The following is a 21,326-nucleotide window of genomic DNA, read 5'->3' on the forward strand; positions in this document are numbered from 1 at the left end:
TAACATGGTTAAATGCACTATAGCATTTTTATTACAAAGCGCTCCTACCCTGGTAATTAATGAGACCTACAACGAGAATTACTTTTGAGGACAGAAGCAGTGCATTCCTCAAATTTAGTTGAAGTGTAAATTTTAAATTCAGAGATAGTGTAGTCTTGTATTTTAGAAAGTTTAATTGATTTATGGCAATATATAGTGTCTTTTGTTTTTAATTATAGGTTTTAATTTTTCACGTGATACGATTTGCATTGGAAAACTTAAATGCTTCTGTATTGTCAGCTTTACCACTAAAGTAGTTCTGCTTCATCTTTAAGAGAATTATAGCATAGTTGAACTAGTTTTGTTATCTATTAATATATATTCAACATTATTTCAAAATATTTCTCAGATATTTAAATATTTTTATATGCTGGTAATTTTCAGATGGTAGTTTTATAGCAATTATTGCAGTTTGTAAACAGTTTTTAGTGACAAACATTCAATTGGCAGGACAGAGAAATGCTTAAAAATAGTCCTCAAGGCTGTCAGTTATATATTTTAACATCATTTAGAAATGGCGTAAAACTAGAATGGCTTCAAACACATTATTAAGAGAAGAAATTATTGTTAAAAACATGAAATCTCGCTTTTGCATGAAGTATTTGTCACGTTTCCTATATAAAGTTTAGAAATTGTTTTTCATCCTATGGATTTTCCTGAAGCTTCATTCAATAAAAAATCACTGGATTTACTTTTAACACTATGCTTTAAATAATGCTTGAATTATTCTGAGGTGAGTTTGAAGTTGGAAGGAAACACTTGGAAAGGTAAAGTCTTTGGTTTTTAATTTTTAAAAAATTAATAGCTTAATTATTGGTTGTAAGAGTTTTTGAATAGTATAACTGCATTTGGAGATCAAAAGATTAACATTTCCCTGGGTTTTCTTCCCACTGGAAAGTTCTGAAGTTTTGTCGTGTTCTAATGAAACAGTCATAGCTCTTAAAACTCAAAATGTGTATTTTGACGAAGTGTTTTACGAAAAAGGAGTTTCTGTGATTCATTTGGCAGGTTGTTTTGGATGAGGTATGAGAACAAGGTAGGATTTTTTCCTAAGTCCTTGAAATCCTTTATTCCATTGGAATAATTGTCTAAAATTTCAATGACAGCATCCTGTGGCACATGATTAACTAGGTGTGCAAATTGTCAGCCCCCACTTCAACAGTGTATTGAAGGGGAATGTTGTTTTTTCTACTCTCAGTCAGCTCCTAGACCTAGACTATCCGTCTAAGAGGGAAGCTGCAGGGCAAGGCTAGGTCACCCTGATCTCCTAGCAGCTTATCAAAAGAATTATATGGGCAAGTTGGCAAGGTCCCTGCTGTGAACGAAATCATCTGTCCATCTCAAGATGAAGATATTCCAACATGCACCTATAAAGAAAACCACTGCTAAGGTAAGTGATTAGAATCCTGGTGTTATTTCGGGCAAGTGTTCATGTTGTAAACAAGATATATGTGTGTTCTCTATTATCCCACATGATTTTCAGTGTACATTTCAGTAGGAGTATGTCAAATATTTTTCCCTCTCTACATAAGAGAGTCTAAAAAGTACTCATTAGATTTTAAGGTTAAGTCTAAAGTGAGTGAGTTTATAGTTATTACCCACATTTCAGAACTATTTTTTTTATACAGATAACATTGTTGGGAGGTATAACAATGTAATTTAGGAGTATGAGTCATCTCTTTCTGGGAAACTTTGTTTTGGTATTTTTCTTCAAAGAATAAAAATGATTGCTACTTTTCATTTTAATAACAGACATAAACTTTTAACGAACTCTCCTAAATCAAGTATAAGAACTAGGGAAAGAATGCATAAGCTGTAGTTCTTTGTGTAGAATTATAACCACTTAGGAAGTATCATTTTGCTAGACCTCTTGCTGTTTTAGTATTTTCTTTTCCTCTTTCTTAGATTTCACTTAGTGTGTGGTTGATGTGAAAAGGTGGTGGAATTTGGATTTTCTCTTTCATGATTTTGAATGTAGATTTTATGTGTAAATCTATAAACAGTCTAGTACTATTGTATAATGACCTGAAAATTTCTGGTTAGTTTATTGCTACAGTCTTCCAGATTATGCAGAAATTGTATCTGTGGTTTAAATATGTCCTTTGCCTCTATAAGTTTGTGGCAACTTAGGTAAGATGCAGCTTTCAGAAGATAGTAAAAGCCTAAGGTAGAAAATATTTTCTTTACTTTCTTTTCTACATTGGAAGAATTAATAGGAGTTATAATTTACTCTGATAACCTGGTAGCCATCATCTATGTCTCAGATCAGTATTTACTCTTGATATATATTATATGAACATGATATATGGATATGAGCATATACATAAACATTTATGAAAATTTTTAATCAGATTTTTTTGAAAAAATAGTTCAATTGGTATGAATTTATTTACACAAAATGCTATTATAAAAATAAGCCATAATTTTAGTGTCAGAATACAAAATATCTAAGTAGTATCCTCAACTGTGTACCTACTCAGAAATAAAAAGCTCATCTATAAGTCCTTTAGTAGGAAAGATGATCCACAGTCCACGTATATATGAAAAAAATAATGTTGTAAGTATATGCAATTTGAAAATAGTGTTTTCTTTACTAATGTGAAGGATTCATGTATTATTGGTGGAAAAGTTCAAGTCATAATTTTAAGTTTAATAAATAATCCTTGGATAGAACACTTTCTGGTAGACATTTTTTAAATAACTAGTGTTATTGGTTGTGTTGCAACTTCCTTGTAATGTGTTTGGTTGGCCTATGAATTCTCTATTTTATTCTAGATATTTTAGTGCCAACATTTCAAAATATTACAATTTTTTTTTGAATTTTACTAATGTCCTTGAAGTTTTACTATTTTGTATTTAGAAATAGTCCAATCCTTTTAGAATATTGTCTCAAGTCCAATTAAACTTTAAAATTTGAGTATTCTTGTAAAGGAAATTAAGTATGTTAAATGAAAGTGTAAAGACCCCATATGCATATGTCCTATTTGCACTAGTAGAAATTATTTATGAATTTAGGGATCTAATTTTTCTCTATAATGATCCTTTGTAATATACCCTAAGTAGAAGCAAGTATACTTGTTCTGATCTGTGTTAAAAGAGAAAACATTAAGTTGTTTCCTAGAATAATGGTGGCTTATTTAAGATCTTCAGAAAAGCTCCCAAAATGTACCTTTCAGTTATCTAGTTGATTTATTGATTGAAGGCAAGGGTTTGTTTTCTTTTACTATTTGGGTTTTCCTTCTTTTGGCATTTTGGGGGGAAACACATGTATTATGTAACATGAAGCTAGTTATTTATAGTAACCAATTTAGTAAAACAAGAGCCATCATGGTAGAGTGCCATAGGCATTTGTGTCTATTTTTTGTTTGTTTTTTTATTTCTGGGCAAGTTTCTAGTCCTGAGATTTTTGTGATTAATGCTTAATTTTTCAACTTTGGGTTCGTATTCAAAGTTGGTAGATGGCAAAGTTGACAAAACATTTATGTTTCTTACATGGTTCACTTATTTAGTGAATGTTTTTTGAGGACTGGAATAGGTTAATGAGACACAATTAAAATTCAGAAGAAATATTCAGAGATAGCAGGTAAACAAGGAGAATGTTTCAAAGGGATGATTGTGTTAAGGAGAAAGTCTTTGAAACTCCTGTTTACAGGTGATAAGTAGAAAGATATGCATGTATACACACATATACACACATATAAAAGATATTGAGGTACTTTACTTTTTTACTGAATCTTTGAAATTCCAGGTGAATTTTATTCTTACAGTACATTTCAGTATGGATTAGCCACATTTTAAGGGCTCACTATCCACAAGTGGCTAAAGGCTGCCATCTTGGATAGTGTGGCTCTAGATTGTCCTGCCTCATTTTTAAGATCATAGCTTCTCATTTCTCCAGACCATTCTCTGATTCCCCAGATCTGTTAGCTTCCTTTCATCCTCAGTCTCATTGAATTGTGTTTCTTTCCTTTAGAGCATTTGTCATAGTTGTAAATTAGATTGTTTGATGTTTGTCTCTTCCACAAATGTAAGCATGAGGGTTTCCCATTGTATTTCCAGTCTTTACATACAACTGGTGCTCAATAAAGAGTATTTGACATAATGAATTTTGCTAATTACTAGTACACAAGGTAACTTGATCAGAGTTACACATTTAATTTTACAGTCGGGCATTACATTTTTTCTAATTCATTTTGTTATAATGAGAATGTATAAAATATCACTCATATGAGAAGTAGTTTCAAGTTGTTCACTTGTAATTGTGTTTTCCTAGGAAACAGTTCTGTAAACTCACGATTGTAAATAGTAGGAAGCTTTTAAAACTATAAGAATATTTTTGAGTTCATTTAATAGACTTGATGGTAAAAGAGGTTTAATAATTCAAAATATTGTTTGTTTTCTGTTCACATCCTGAAAATTGACTGACTTAAATTATTATAAAATTAAATTACTTAAAGTGACTCCTTATAAGAATGAAAATTTTTGGACAGACTTCATTGAAAATAGTAGTCTAACTTTTTAAAGAAATACTTTTTCTGAGTTTGGTAAAGTGATTAAACTACCAAATATATTTTGGTTATATTTTAACAATTATACTTAATCTTGAGTATGAAAGAGAAATTAAACAGTTTCTAAAGCAGGTAAATTTACACTCTTGTGTGTTATTATGCAAGTGGAAAGAATTAGATACTGTTAAAGAGTTGGGTAAGATTTCATTGCAAAATTAATATCTTAAGTGTATGTGGAAGGGATAGTAGGCATTTATCAAGGGAAGAAGAGAAGAAAGAGTATTTCAGTCAAAGGAACAGCACATACCACAGCTATAAGGTTTTGGAACACTCTGATAGTTCCTCTAAGTAATTAGAAGCAAATAATTAAATCTGGCTACAATAAGTAATTGTGGGTGGAGGGCAGAGACAGAAAATGAGTCTGGAAAGACACTTTGACACTAGGATGATACAGAGCCCCACATGACCTTTAAAGGAGCTTGAACCGATCTTGCCTTGTTGGGAGCAAACATTGGAAGGGAGACCTGAAAAGTGTAAGCAGTGACATTAAAATAAATTTTAGTTACAATAAAAGAAATAATGGGCATATACTACTTTAGTGTGGGGATATGGGTATACATTGTTTACTCATCCCCATCCCAACCCCTTCAACCCTTCCCACCCCACTCCTACACCTCTTTACCAATAAGACAGGAAATTGAGGACAAGAATACTGTTAAACTCTTAATGTCAGGGATCATAATGTGAATGTGTTTTAATGAGTTTTAATGGCAACTTACTATGTAATAAGTTTATTAATTACCAGAGAACAGGATATGTTTTACAAAGTAAAAATAATTGTGATTCAATCAGTATCATTTTTCACTGCATGCTGAAACTTAATGTAAATTTCATCCTCAAATGATAGCCTGATTTTGCTGTGTGGTCATATTAACTTTAATCAACTTAAAAGTAAAAGGATATTCTATTAATTTAAAAAAATGATTACATGTTTTATTAGAGTATTGAGGTTTTAATTATATGTCATTTATTAGAGAATATTTTCAGATTTGTCAGAATTTAAGTAATAAAGAAGTCTAAATAGGGAACTTTGTAAAAGCACAACTCTATATACCATGAACCAACACTGTAACCAGGAACAAGTCATCAGGATAAAATGCCTTTGCTTGGAAACCATATTTCTTCTTTGGTTGCACAGGGAGACCTCAGGGGCCAAAGGAGCAGTAAGAAAGATCACTATTCATTCTGCTCTCTGTCCCAGTCCTATAACATAGCTCTGCTAAAATTTACTAGGAAAATCTCCCTAATCTTAGTGGTTGCAAGGGTATATGGTCATACTGGTGTCTTCCTGACAAAGCTTTGCCACTGTTAACTGCAGCAAAAATGTCAAGCACAGATGAATACTGAACAAGCCCTTCGCATTTCCACTGGCTCCTGAGCTTTTTTTGGAAAGAGCAGTGGAAAGTGAAGCCTTTTCTCTCTCTTTTTTTTTAATCCTTGTGATTCTCATTGTTATCATATATCATTCGTGGGGTGTCACAAGATTGTAGTGTGATGGACTTTTTATTTTTTAAGTCTTCAGTGAGGTTTCAGTGTGGCAAAAAATAGGTTATGTTTTCAAAATATGTATACTGTATCATTGATAATAAAATATATTTGATCAGTGTGAAACTTTACAAATGTGATATTTCAGTCAAATTTCACAATGATATTTTATCCTTAGAATTAATTTTGGTAACTTCACTATTTCAAAGAACTGGATTATGTTTAATTTTTTACATTAATTTTTTTCTTTAAATGAATTAAAATATATTTGTTTTTCCATACAGATTTGAGTTCTGTGAACCTGCATTTGTGGTTGGTAATTGCCTCCAGATAGCATCTGACAGTCATCAGTATGATCGAATTTATTGTGGAGCTGGAGTCCAGAAAGACCATGAAAACTACATGAAAATATTACTAAAAGTTGGAGGCATTCTAGTCATGCCTATAGAAGATCAGGTAACTTCTACTGTCTTTTTGCTTAATGGCATAAGAAACAAACATATTAGTTTAAGATGGGAAGTATAATATCTGTAAAAGTACATTGCAATTTTTAAAGAAGAAATACTCTTCTTAGGTGTGTTTACATAGAAAAACTTTGAAATGAACTCTTAACTATTTAACCAAAGCAGATATAGAAAAGATTCCTATATTAGGATTAGAAGAGACTTGGTCTTTCATCAGAGCTTAGCTACTGCCTGTATGGTGAAGTAGTCCCCCCTTATCCTTGGTTTCAGTTACCCATGGTCAGCCATGGTCTAAAAATATTAAATGGAAATTTCCAGAAATAATTTTGAGTTTTAAATTGGATGATATTCTGAGTAGTGTGATGAAATCTTGAGCCTTCTTGCTCTGCCCTGCCTGAGACATGAATCATCCCTTTGTCCATCATTATCCACAATATATACACTATCTGTCCTTTAGTCACTTAGTAGCCGACTCAGTTATCATCAGATCGACTGTTGCAGTAATGCAGTGCTTGTGTTCAACTTTTATACTTAATAATGACCCCAAAATGCAAGTGTAATGGCAATTTGGATATGACAAAGAGAAGCTATAAAGTGCTTCCTTTAAGTGAAAAGGTGAAAGGTCTCAACTATTAATAAGATATTGTATCATCTCACATCATCACATGAAGATGGGTGAGTACAGTACAATAAAGTACTTTAAGAGACCACGTTCACATAACTTTTATTATAGTATGTTATAATTGTTCTGTTTTATTATTAGCTGTTATTGTTAATCTCTTACTGTGACCAATTTATGAATTAAACTGTATCATAGGTATGTATATATAGGAAGAAAATATTATAAATAGGGTTCAATGCTATCAATAGTTTTAAGCATCCACTGGAGGTCTTGGAACATGTCTCCTCTTGATAAGGGACACTATTGCATTTGCTGAGCTGCTCCCTCCTTTTCTCACCTGGAGGCATTACATTGAATGTGACACTCTCTACTAGCTGCTCCATTTCCGACATTCTTTAATTCTTGAACATATAAAGTAGAAATACTGTTTGAGGTTTGGTTCGGACTGCTTAACTCCACTAAAGTAACAAGTAAATTTTAAATCTTTGTTTAGACTCATTTGAAAATACTTTTCAGCCATTTGCCTGCTGTGGTGTGGAATTGTTAAGTATAATATATATATGAAATACTACTTTATTCAGAAAATGGATCTTTCAAAAGCAAATTCTTTAAAAATTTATAAAAATTATTTTTAAAAATATTTTTAATATTTATATTTACCCAAATATGAGATGTTTAAAACACCTTGTGGTTTATATGGTAGAAGATAGATTTTCTAAGATGCCTGGTACCTAGCATGATGTTTTGGAGTTTATGTATCTTGGGGGGAACAATCCCTTCACATCACAACATGTTATTTGCATCTAAGTAGATTTTACCATTTTCATGTACTGTGCTTTGCAGCAAATCATTTGTCAGTTATTAAAAAGACCTAATATAAAAACATTCATAAAAAAACATTCCTGGAAAAATGTTGTTACTTGACTGTTTCCAGAGTTGAGATTCTCAGATAAACAGTCTTTTCTGTTTTTCTTTAAAGCTATATTTTTTGGACATTTAAAACATGGCTTGTGCTTGCTTCGACAATACTAAAACATGGCTTTCCATTTATGTTTTATTAAATATTGTTATGTATTGTTATACAAATGTAAAATATAATAATGATTTTTATAATATAAATTGAAAATGTTAACTTGATCAAGCCATGTACTGAGCTAATCTTTTTTTACCAAGGACTGTTGGCGGGTGTTTGCTGAGTAAGTGCAACTTCTAATCTTATTGTGACTAATTACATTTATTTGTGAAATATCAAGTTGAGATTAGAATATCTTATTACCATCATGGAAGATCTTGAAGTTGACTCACTAGTACAGTAATCAAAACATGGTTTTATTAACATAATGCTTTAACCAAACAACTGAACCTATGTGAAACATATTTTCGGAGCCAGTGGCAAGCATGAATTGGAATAATACCACTAGAAGCCATCAGACCCCAAAAATGATATGCAGTCACTTGGCCATATTTGGATATTCTCTTTGCCTTGAAATATCTATCTTGAACAGCAAATATTTGTGATTCCTTCTGTATTATGTTATAGTAAATACTTAAATGAAAGTGATTTGGTTGCATTCAAATACAAGTGATTATATAGCAATCATTGGCAATTATTTCATTAAAACAAAATTGTGACTGGAAGGCAATTACATTTCCAAAATTAAGCTATTCTATTTCTTTTTTTCCCTCTAAATAGTTAACACAAATTATGCGAACTGGACAAAACACTTGGGAAAGTAAAAATATTCTTGCTGTTTCATTTGCTCCACTTGTGCAACCAAGTAAGAATGATAATGGCAAACCAGATTCAGTGGGACTCCGTAAGTAACCATTGGTCCTTTCCCATTGAACTGTGACTTTAACTTTGATGCTCAGCATTTAATGAACTATATGATTATGAAGAAATAAATATATATGCAGTAATATATTCAGTGGGTTTAGTCAACTATTTTTTTCTTTTTTGATAAAGCCCCTACCTTGTACCAGATACCGTTAGCTGCCTTCACAGAAACATGACAAGAAGGGGCAAGTTAAACAAAATAAATTTAACTCCTTGCTATAAGTGGATAGAGTTAGTTGTTTGAAGGTAGAAAAATGGTGGACTATATAGAAAGTATTGATGGAGGAAAAAGAGGTATCTAAAGTTTGCCTGGAACAACTAGCTGAGCAATGGTACCATTGTTTGATGTTTGGAAGACTGCAGGTGGAATAGTTTGGAAATAGGTGTAGGAAGATCAGATATTTTATTTTGGCCATATTCGAGTTTTCTATTAGCATATAAATATCAGGTAGTCAAGTGAGTGTACACCTACTGCATTTGAGATTAGAATATCTTATTACCAAGGGAGGTATAAATTGAGAATCCTCAACATAAGGATGGCATTTTAAGCTATGAGAATGGATGAGACCACTTAGGGGAGAGTGAAGATATAGGGAAGAGGTATTAGGATTGAACCTGTGGTCCACCAAATTCAGAGATGAAATGGAGGAAGATGTACTAGCAAAGGAAGGGCCAGAGAGATGGGAGGACACAGTGAGCACAGTGTTTTGAAACCAAGAAAGAAAAGTTTTTCAGAAAAGGGAGTGATCAGCTTACTGAAGGCTAGCTACTAAGACCTTAAGAAAGAAGAAGAAACCATTAAGTGAAGTTCTTAATAAATGAACCTTACCTTAGTAGAACTTTTGCTTTAATTTGCTTTTTAATTGAATTTATATCATAGGAACCTGGGTTTGTAAAGAGATTCAATTTTATTTTCAGTTTTCATTTTACCTTCTTTTGAGCTCTGATTTTATGGCCCTTTGGAATGATATAAAGAATTATATGAAGTAGTATTTTTAAAGTGCTTGGCATGTAATAATTGCTTAATAAAAAGTAGTGTTGGGATTTGGGGAGGATCAGTAAATTATACCTGTTTATCCCTGCTCAAGTTCTTACCAATGGAAAGATGGACTTGGGATCAGAAAGCTAGGAATTGAAATGTCAGCTTTTGTTACCAACCAAAGTAGGTGGGAGAATATGGTTTAAGTCTCCACCCTTAAATTAGACAGACTTACCCAGCCAGTTACCCACAACACTGGCTAAACCCCCTACTGTGTGAGCTTACCCTCTAAACATGTAGGTAAGTAGAGCTCAGTGTACGTACTTGTAAGTAGACATATCGTAATGAGGGATGAGATCTCATATCTGTTTTTATTTACCTATGTTCACAAAACTAATCATTGGCAGAAATAGGACTTGAACTCCAGTCTAGTCAAAAAAGATAGATTTTGGGTATGCTCTGGGATCAAAAGAGACTTCTTTCTTTCTAGACCTAGAATTAAGTAATTGTCACTTGTATTCAAATGAGTTATACTATTATTTCAATGAAGTCTACTTTTCTTGTTGACTATATACACCCCTCTCCACATATATACTTGTGTGTGTGTGTGTGTGTGTATGTGTATATGTATAACGTATATACTACATAGTATATAGTGGACTATGCTATAATTATTGAATACTTAAAAATCTCTGTGCTAAAAGCAACAGTAGTAACAAAGTAAAACTATTTTCCCTCCTTATTTTCCAAGTATTGGAATTATAGTTTATGACACTTTTGTTAAGCCTATTCAAACTGGTTGGAGAGTTGTAAAGAGAAGCAATGAAAAAATTCCCTGACAATTTGGTTTCGACAGTGGCCTAACCATAAGCATAATGCGCATCATATATAACTTTACTTACAGAGTTCCTTGTAGATTTCTGCATAATGGCTATTTAAGTGTTTTACTTTGTAATTGACACTATTACAACCTTCAGCATTCTTCTTTTTATCTGATAATCTTCCTAATTTAGTTTCCTTTAGAAGAGTCTTGGTTGTAAATGTGGTTTTATAGTAACACATTTTAAGAATGGCATGGATGATGATGTGCTTTAAACAAGCATTTTTGTTCTTCCTCATTTTTAAGGATGTTAACACAGATTGATCTGGGTAGTTAATAAGACTGTCATTGGTTGGGTTTATTGACATTTGTAACTGTGAAAGTAAAGTAGGAATAAATTTGGTAGAAAAGGACAAAATGGGAGAAGAGCCTAAATTAAAAATAAAAGTCCACCATACTTCTGAAATATTTATAGGTAAAATAATGTCTAAATTTCTTATCAAAATAATATGGAGTGGGGATAGGAAGAGGAAATGGGAGTGCTGATGAAGTCAGGTTAGCCACAAGGGATAATTGTTGAGGCCGACTGTCAGGTATATGGGATTCATTATACTATAAACTCTATTTTCGTTTATATTTGAAAGTTTCTAATAAAAAATGAGTTAAGAATTATGAGTTTTTAAAAAATAACTTCATATAGTAATGTTCTTATATTACTTCATATAGTAATTTTTTCATATAGAATGAAAAAATTTTGAAAATTTGTCAAAATTTAATAGAATATGTGGAGAATAAGAAAAGTTTCATTTTTTGTTTAAATAGCTTTCTGGTCAGAGAACATTATTTTATTAATCATAGGGTGTTAAAATATGAAAGAATGTTAGTACCAAAAGCCCCTAAGAAAATATACATGTAAATCCTTTGCCAAATGTATTTTGTAGCTATGGAATTGCTCGTGTGAGCAGTTACTAAAATGTAACAGTTCCCCAAGTTATGCCTGTATACTTAAGCCCTTATCACTCACACTGACTTTGAGGCACATGATTTATACCCTCTTTAATAAAGAATTTGTACTACCATAAAAAAAAAGTAACAGTTCCTCAGATTTATCACTAATTTTTATTCAACTTAAAGGCATATTCCTTTCTCTTTTTTGGTATAGAACAGTCTAAAAATAAGGACACAGTGCTTAAAGTTCAGGGCAGGCCCTTTAGGAGAGGTAAAGGAAAAAATGCTATACCAAACTAAAAGAAAACTGTTTTCTCTGCATACAACCCACCAGTATTTCTGTATTCCAGATGTGTGGATTTTTCCACACACAGCAGTGCTTCAATTTTTTGTGAATACCAATGAGGTGTCTATGATCTCATTGATGTTCACAAAAAATTGAAGCACTGCTCTGTGTTTCAATCTTTTATGTCTGACATAGCCAGTCTTAGCACAGACCCCACAGGTTAAGAGCTCTGTCCCAAAGGACTTCCCCCTCCCTCCAGCTTCAGATACCAGTTGCACATCCTGTGTCATCTGTGTTTCTGACAACGTGCTATAAATTAGAGGTTCCCGTGACCACCTCCTAGAGTTTGATAGTTTGTGGCTCACAGAACCTAGGAAAAGTTTTACAGTTTACTTACTAGACTACTAGTTTATTTTAAAGCAGGAACAGCCAGATGGAATTGATGCATTGGACAAGGTATGCTACCTGCTTCGTACTTCCACGTGTTCATCAGCCCTGAAGCTCTGTTCACCCTTTTGGTTAGGGTTCTTTATGGAGACTTGATTGATTAACTCGATCTCCAGCCCCTGTTTCCTCCCTGTGGGGGGAAAGGGGAAGGGTGCTGAAAGTTCCAGTTCTCTAATCACATGGTTTGTTCCCCTTGGCAACCAGCCCAGTATCCTTAGGGGTTTACAAAGTCACCTTATTAACATAAACTCATGTGGGGTTGAAAGGAACTCCTATGAACAACAAAATATGACTCATATAACTCCTTTCACCTTTATGATCTTATTTAGGAAATTTCAAGTGTTTTAGGAGCTCTGTGTCAGGAATGGGAAGCCAAATGTATATTTCTTATAAATCACAGTATCACAAGGAATTAAGGAGACTCCATAAATTTTGGCGCTGTACCACATTGAGCTATGTGAAGTTGCTTTTTTTGTAGGGTAAAAATGGCCAAAACTGGTTGATTGGAGGGTTTGACCTAAATAAAATGTCTTTTTCAGTCTATGTTAACAAATGAACATGAAAGTGCTTGACTGCTAGGTTCTTATAAAATCTGTATAGAGATTACCTTTTGGGAAATGAATAGAGCTTACACGTATGTGTTAGAGATAACCTTAATTGTAATTATGGAGTGAAAACTTCAAAATAAGATTTTATAGCAGTCAGGATTAGTATTATCTGGTCTATTAAATTCTTATAACTGGAAGCATGGGAGTGTCAAAGAATAAAAAATATTAGGGATTTTTGAATAGGTAAGGCTGAGAATTATCTAGAAGTTTTTGTATCATTCAGAAGAACTTTGAAATGAAGCTCATGTGGATGCTATTTTTGTACTTATGAGTGTTAGAAGCTACTAAAGTCAAATCTGACTTCTTTTCAACTCTGAGTCTAATTGGTTCTTTATGAAGTTCAGGTATTCTGACAGTTTGGGATTGAAAAGTTCATCATTGTAAGAGTGTCCCTGGAATAGCAGACAGTGTTGGCAGAGAAAAGAACATAATTAAGGAGTTTAAAGAGAATACCAATAATGTGAGAGAAGTTCAAGAGACAGCTGAGACGACTAATTATAGCTTCTATTTCTTAACTCCTTTATAATTTCCAAAACTCTGAAAGGTTTATTTTCTACCCTCCTCTTTTGCAGCATTCACTCACAATTCTAGGCCTTTTCTTTGTTTATACTCCCTCTTGGGTCGTTGCTTTCCTAATCCTTGCCTGTCACGATGGGCTGGTGACTCCCACATTTCTATCTCTGTTCCTGACCTTGCTCCTAAATCCCAGCCATATTTAACTGCTTGATTAGAAAGGAGCATAGACTCTGAAGTCACATGCCTACATTCAGGTCACAATTCATGTCACCTATGACCTCTGTGACCTTGAGCGAGTTATTTAACCTCTCTCTACTTCATTTTCCTCATTTAGCATTAAGTGAATTATTGCATATAAAATGTTGTCATTACTGTTCCTGAAATCTGCATTTTTGATATGTAATAGACACTTCAGATTTAACACAAACTAAACAAGTATTTTCTTCTCTCCAAACTGTTCTTCCCCTTTGTCATGGTCAGTAATTGACATTGGCATCTGCCTTTTTGATTGGGCCCCAAACTCCCACATCAGGTCCCTGTCCATCCTGTCTTCAAAATATATTTCAAAATATATTTCAAAATATATTTCAAAATATATTTCACTTTTCTCCATCTTTACTGCCATCCCCCCTTACTCCCATCTCTTATCAAGTGTGGTCACATCTCACTGGATCACTGGGGTGTTCCAGCTGACCTGCATTCTTTCATTAGAATCCATACTCCACAGAGGAGCCAGAGTGTCATTTTCATTGTATTACAACCTCTGCCTTCTTAAAACCCTCCAATGGCTGCATGGCAAATACAATGTGCATTCTTTACCGAGGCCTACAAGACCGTGCATGATCAGATCTCTTAGTGTTTTCTTCCTGCTCTACACTTCATCTACACTAACCTTCTTTTAGCTTCTTGAATCTGCTAAGCTTGTTTACCTCTTAGGGCTTTGATAGTCCCTCTGCCTCAAGATATTTCTATGGCCGTTTCCTCATGTCATTTAGATCCTAGCTCAGACGTGACTATCAGGGAGACCATTTGGACTACTTAGTTGAAAGTAGCCATACCCTGATGTTACTTTCTACATCATTGGTGTGTTTTTTTTCCATATTCCCTGTTTTTTTCCCCCATAATTATTTGTATCTACCCCCTCCCCCAAATATATAATCTCCATGAAATCAGGGACTTTCGTAGGCTAAATCATCCACTCTGTATAACTTTAACAATTCTAGCATATAGTTCTTTAACAATACCTGGCATATATTTGAACACATAGTTGTTGAATGAATATTAAATAACTTAATGAACAATTTTGGGAGGTAAGCAGAGTAGGTGGTATTTTACATGTTTTAACATGAGGGATGAGATCTCATATCTGTTTTTATTTACCTATGTTCACAAAACTAATCATTGGCAGAAATAGGACTTGAACTCAAATTGTTGTGTGTTGTTTCCACTTCATATAGTTGGGCGGAGGTCCAAACGAAAAAAATGGTTTCAAGCTAAACCTACCCAATATAGATCTTTGGAATTCTTTTCCATTTTAGGTTTCAGTAGGGAGTTGAAAAAAGACAATTTTGTAAGAAAAGATTTTTCTTTTCTCCACATGTAATAATGCTGAGAGATCTTTGAATTGGTCTAAAAGATCTCCTACTCTGGGGTTTTAGGAAAAGCCGCATCTACTATTGCAGGGTGTATCCAGTTTGTGATTGGCCATAGCCCCAGGTACTTGGGTATGGTAGGCTGTTGCCGTGAGCCTTGGATAGGATGTTGTATTGTGCAAGGCTGGCTCCTACAGGGCCCTGTGGGGTGTACAAAGGGGAGATGCCACAGCTCTTCCCCTCCTAGAGCTTGCAGTCTGATGGCAAAGACAGACCGTATACGAGTAACTACACAAGGCAGGATTTCAAATGTTATAACAAGTTTGGAAGGGAGGTATGCAGAAAAGAGTACCAAAAGTAAAGAAATAAAAAACAAACAAGGATTTTTTGATACTGTTTAACTGAGGAGGATTGTGTTTTGTTTTGCTTAGGTATTTGAGAAAGATCTTAGATAATAGTTTAATTTTCCCAGGGGAGAAATGAACTTTAGGTAAAAACTAGAGAATTTATTTATCTATGTATAAAGTATTGGAACAGGCTACAAAGAAGAGTATGTAGTTCTAGGGCTTATTTATGCATTTATCTATCTGTGGGAGATGAGAGTGAAGAATAAAGGATGTGTTTCAACTTTGTGATGTACACACAGGCTTGTATCTAAAATCATAGCTTTAGAGCTTAGACTCAGGCAGCTGTTTTAATGTTGCCTTTGAGTTTTTTAATAGACTTTTTCACATCAAAAAGTATAAAAGAAATACGTATGGTAAAAATCTCTGCCGTTCTTGTCCCCTAACTATTTAACTCTCATGTACTGTTTATAAGTTCTTATTTTTCCTTCCAAAGAATTTTTATGAATATACATGGAGACATACACATCTGTACATAAAAACTTCTGCACTATCTACTGTTCTCAGTACTTAGAATGGTGATTGGCATTTGGGAAGCAACCTGAAATCTTTGTTATTTGAAAGTCAGAATTTTTATTCTTTCTTTGTTTTCTAACATTCACTAAAAGATATATATATTTTGTTCTGTGGGGAAATGAATAATATGTTTTATTTATGTTTTGTGCGTGTTGTTTGTTTGTTTTAGCCCCCTGTGCTGTCAGGAATCTACAGGACTTGGCTCGTATTTACATTCGACGCACACTTAGAAATTTCATAAATGATGAGATGCAGGCCAAGGGGATTCCTCAACGGGCTCCACCCAAAAGGAAAAGAAAGAGAGTTAAACAGAGAATTAACACTTATGTGTTTGTGGGTAATCAGCTTATTCCTCAGCCTCTCGACAGTGAGGAGGATGAAAAAATGGAAGAAGATAACAAAGAAGAGGAAGATAAAGATCACAGTGAAGCCATGAAACCAGAGGAGCCTCCTCAGAATTTACTGAGAGAAAAAATCATGAAGCTCCCCCTCCCTGAATCTTTAAAAGCTTACTTGACATATTTTAGAGAAAAATAACTTAAATCAAGAAGAAAGAATGCCTACTGATAATTCCTTTAGTCTTGAAAATGTAGCATTTGTTAGAAGTTAAGAGGAGAGCAGTCTCTCTCAGAGCGAATTATAGTGGGAAAAAAGTATAACTTGTTTCTGTCTTAGTAATACAAATAATGTATTCAGTGATTTAAAAAATCCTTTTATAAAATATATTTTTCTTTAAATCTTGGAAAAATTACTGTTTTAACTCAGTGACTTCAAGAGTGGAATGCAACAATAGTCAAGACTGTGTACTATAAATCCTTTTCTGATTCCTTACAGATTTGTAGTCGTGAGGATTAGATTTAATTTTATATAAAGTTAAATAATTGTTAAGCATATATGATCTTATTTGAATTGCAGTTATTTGCATTTCCTCTATGAAAACTTTCTTATCTAACGAAATCAAATACTTTGTAGACCCACTTACCATACTTTTTTTTGCAGTCACTATTGCTGAGTTACTCTAGATGTATTCCGGGCATATATGAGTGCAATAACAATACAGATATTGAATAATTTAGCTTTAAAAAAAAGTTTCATGGAATTCAACAGCACTGCTACTTTTGCTTTTGAATCTATTGCCAAAAGACATGGGGAAAATATTCGCTTCTCTCATAGAGATTTTAAGAGCACATCAAGTGATTGATTAAAGGAAAAAGTATATACTTAATACAACTCTTAATTTGTATGGACCCTTTACATTTTCAGTATTTAAAAATAATGAGGTTATATTACTCTCTTGAGTTTTAGAAGATAGTATATTTAGGACTTTTTTTTCTGTAATATACTGTATAAAGTATTTAGTTTAAAAAAATCCATCGTTCTATGACTGTTGATAGCACAGATGGTGAGTGAATAAGTACCAGTGATGGCCACTTTTTGGATCATGTTTGGTAGCACGGCCAGAGCAGATTTGGTCAGCAGGGTGCACTTTAGCAAGTGGAACTTCTAGTTCATCTGAGTATTTATCTTTGACAAGGTAGGGCTGAGCTAGCCTACATTTGCTTTAAAATGCATCTTTGTAGTAGAAGAAATACTCACAGAAATTGTATGTAGTTTAGAGTCATAGTGTAATCTTTGGGACCTATGTTGTGCTCATTTTATTTCTTCCCATGTTTTTCTTGTTATTTCTTTTGGTAAAATAATGATTTTCATTTTTTGCTTAATGTCACATACTTAAACTATCCATCATTTGAATGTTAATTGTAGCTTATCAGTGATAACACGGGTAGTGAATGCCATTATTAGTTTCTTTTCATCCAATTAGGGCCTGAAAACAGTCATTCCTTGTTCAGAAGGTATACGCGTATAACATATTTAGTAATTAGTATTACAAGGATTATATATTTTTAAAATGAAAAATTTGAGAGTGTCACTTATTACCACCAGCATCACTATTACAATAGTTGTTCAAATATGTTTAAAGAAACCCAATCAGTGTACAGTGAAGGGATTATCTCTCTGCAAAGATTCAACTATTAGTAATATATAGATGGTTTCAAAAATTTCAACTCTGGTAATTCACATCTACCAACAAGTATTTGAAATATTCTAAGTATGAGTTATCCCAAGTAAATGAGCATATTTTAGTCGTGTGAAAGTAATTTCATGAAAGGTTATTTGTTTTATACCAGTGACTGACAGAGGCTATGAGTTGAGAGTATCTCCACAGTTTTTCTCAGATGATTACTAAGCTGTTATTTAAAAATGCCCCATCTCATTTCTATCAAGGAAAAAAAAAATTTGTAAGTTGTCATCTATTAAAAATGTTGATTTCTTATTGAATTAAATGTTAGTTTTAGAATTTTGATCTTGAGTTCCTGGTGACCAGGTATTTTTATCTATTACCACCCCCAGCCCCCCCACAATACACACATATACATGTGCATGTGTGCAGACACACACAGACTGTTGTTTTTGGAGCTGTGGTCCAGATATGGAAACACTGATATTCTTAAAGGATGATTTTACTGTTCAGGAGAGAGTTTTTGTTAAGGATAAATTTGAAGATTGACTTTTTCATATTTTTTTTTTCTGTTGACCTTGGCAAAGTATTAAGTAGATTTTGTGATCATTGCATATTTTTGGTCATTGAAATGTATCTTCGTTTTTTCAATGCATTCATTTTACAGTTGTGACTTTAAAGAAGTAGAAATAAAAAATGAAAATTCAAGTGAAATTTATCTATTAATGGAATATTAGAATGATTAAGAATACGTTGGGGTTTGTGTTTATTTTTTTAATGCATTCATGTTTACTTGAGTATAGGTAATCGTGCTTTGTAAGTGGAGAAGTAGCAAATAAAGATGAAGTAGAATTAATTGAAAATGGTGAGGAATATATTCATGCAATTTTACAGCCAGATAAAAGAATAGAAATAATCTAATTCAGTCTTATTTTGCAAGAGAAAGTAGGCCTAAGAAAGTAGCATGGTTTTCCTAAGTCAGACAGCTAGTTGGAGTCAGCTCGAAATAGCATTCAGCATCTGATAAATCCCAAGAAGTTTGTCAATGGCAGCATAACTACTAAGAAAATAAATCTACACTGCTTAATTGGTCAATATATTTCATTCTAGTATTAATAAAGGAAAATGCCATTAAAATGGCATATACGGTGATTAAAATAAAATATGAAAAATGTAAGTGTTGGTTTCTAGCTGTCTGAGGGAATAAAAGCAAAACCTGTTAAACTATGGGAAGACTTGGAAAATTATTTTAAATAAACAATTGCATATAATTAAGCATAATTCTCCAGTGGCGTGGCTTTTTCTTTTTTAATTTAGAAAACCTCTACATCTATGGATATATGCTGAATTACAGTTACAGTTGTCTGGATTTTTTTTTTTTTTTTTTAGGCAAGGCAACCCTTGATTGACCTCAGAGATTATAAGGACCTTGTCAGCTTACAATCCCTTATTTTTTATTTTTTACACCTACAGCACGTGGTCTTCCTAGGTGGTCTCTCATCCCAGTTCTAACCAGGCCCGACCCTGCTTAGCTTCCAAGATCAGACGGAATCGGGCTTGTTCAGGGGTAGCATGGTTGTAGACCCAGTTGTCTATATTTGGACACCTCATTTCCTTTTGACTATCGCCAGCTCTAAGGAGTGTAGGGTTTTTTAAAAAAATTATTTTTATAAAATATTCAGTAGATCTGAAGCTTATTCATAAGATGTGTAAAGTACAAGGAATAATTCAGTGTACATGTAAATACAGCAAGTCACAGCATCGTTGATAAGTTCTTGGAAACTGACTTGAAATGCTGTATAATGAAACCAATTTTATATGCTAATCGATATAAACAAGAGTTAAGTTTCTACCTTCTATTTCTGGTCACATACTTCTAAATAAAGACCGAAACACTGATGATATTAAACATTGAGATATGAGTGATACATTTAAGAAGATGAATGAAAATAAGATCTTTTCCAACCCACTTATTCCAGCTAAGAGTTGTGGGTGGCCAGAATGTATCCCAGCAGCTCAAGGGCATGAGGCGGGACAGGACATCCTTCCATCGCAGGGTGCACTACACACACCCACACACTGGGACAATTTAGACATGCCATTTCACCTCAAGTGCACATCTTGGGGTGTGGGAGGAAACCAGAGCACACACAGAAAACAGTATCTGCCAGGAATCAATTTTTTTCTCATAACAAAATGATGTTGAAGGAAATGACTTTTTTTTTTTTTTTTTTTTTTGGTGAGGATCTGCTTTAAATGTGTGTTTTGACCACGAGGCTTGATTACCATTACCTGTGCCCCTTCCCAGTCTCATCTTAATTCCAACCTCCTCATGGGTAACCCTTTTGTGTTTATCATTACTTTGCTTTTTGCTATAGTATTTTATCATGTGCTTGTATTTGTAAACTATATTATTCGGCTTAATGCATGCTTATATATGTGTATCATGCTATATGCATTCTTTTGTAGCATACTTTTTCATTCCACATTACCGTTCTGAGGTTGGTCCGCATTGTATATAGTTAGGTTACTTACATTCACAACTCAGTTTAATTATTCATTCTAGTGTTGATGGACACTTGTTGTTCCATCAAAAAGTTTAATCTTTAACATTCTTCAATATGTCTTGTGGCTATACATGTGCAAGAGTCTTAGTGTATATATCTAGGATAAGTACTGGGTCACGGGACAAGTTTCTATTCGCCTTTACTAGATTGTGCATTTTTGTTTGTCAAAATAGTATAACACTATATGTTCCTTCTAGCACTGTTTAAATGTTTCAATTTTTTCATATACTCACCTACATTTGATAGTTTTGTCTCTGGTAGTGTGAAGTGATATATGGGCTTTGTTACTAAAGAGAGTTTTTTTACAAGTGTTTATTGATTTTAGGTTTTCTTTATACAAAGTTCCTATTCAAGGATTTCATCATTTATTTGGTTGATTCTTTTTAAAATTAGCTTGTAGGATTTCCTTCTGTAATCTGGATATTGATCCATTGTCAGTTAAATATGTCACAAATATTTTTTCTCAATTTGTGGTTTCTGTTCTCATCTTTTTTTGTGGTGTCCTGATGAATTGGCATTTTCAGTTTTGATTGTGTTCAATTCATCTTCTCATACTCTCAATCCCAAGATCATGAAAAAAATTAGCATAAATATATATATATATAAGT

General features: G+C 33.3%; 1 protein-coding gene across 3 annotated transcripts in view; it reads left to right on the forward strand.

Moving 5' to 3' along the window:
* PCMTD1 (protein-L-isoaspartate (D-aspartate) O-methyltransferase domain containing 1) overlaps window positions 1-19,432 on the forward strand; it is a 65,058-nt gene extending 45,626 nt beyond the window's left edge. For 2 of the 3 annotated variants that reach the window (XM_039868962.1, XM_039868961.1), the window contains 3 exons: window positions 6,377-6,548; window positions 8,872-8,995; window positions 16,301-19,432. In XM_039868962.1, coding sequence (XP_039724896.1) covers window positions 6,495-6,548; window positions 8,872-8,995; window positions 16,301-16,668 — 546 coding nt within the window. In that variant the 5' untranslated portion in view covers window positions 6,377-6,494 and the 3' untranslated portion in view covers window positions 16,669-19,432. Of the gene's footprint in view, window positions 1-1,237; window positions 1,430-6,376; window positions 6,549-8,871; window positions 8,996-16,300 lie in introns of all 3 variants that reach the window. The other variant, XM_039868964.1, reaches the window with a different exon arrangement.
* Window positions 19,433-21,326: the final 1,894 nt, after the last annotated feature.

This window comes from Pteropus medius, unplaced genomic scaffold, assembly GCF_902729225.1.
Source record: "Pteropus medius unplaced genomic scaffold, Ma_sr-lr_union100, whole genome shotgun sequence".
NCBI classification, from domain to species: Eukaryota; Metazoa; Chordata; class Mammalia; order Chiroptera; family Pteropodidae; genus Pteropus; species Pteropus medius.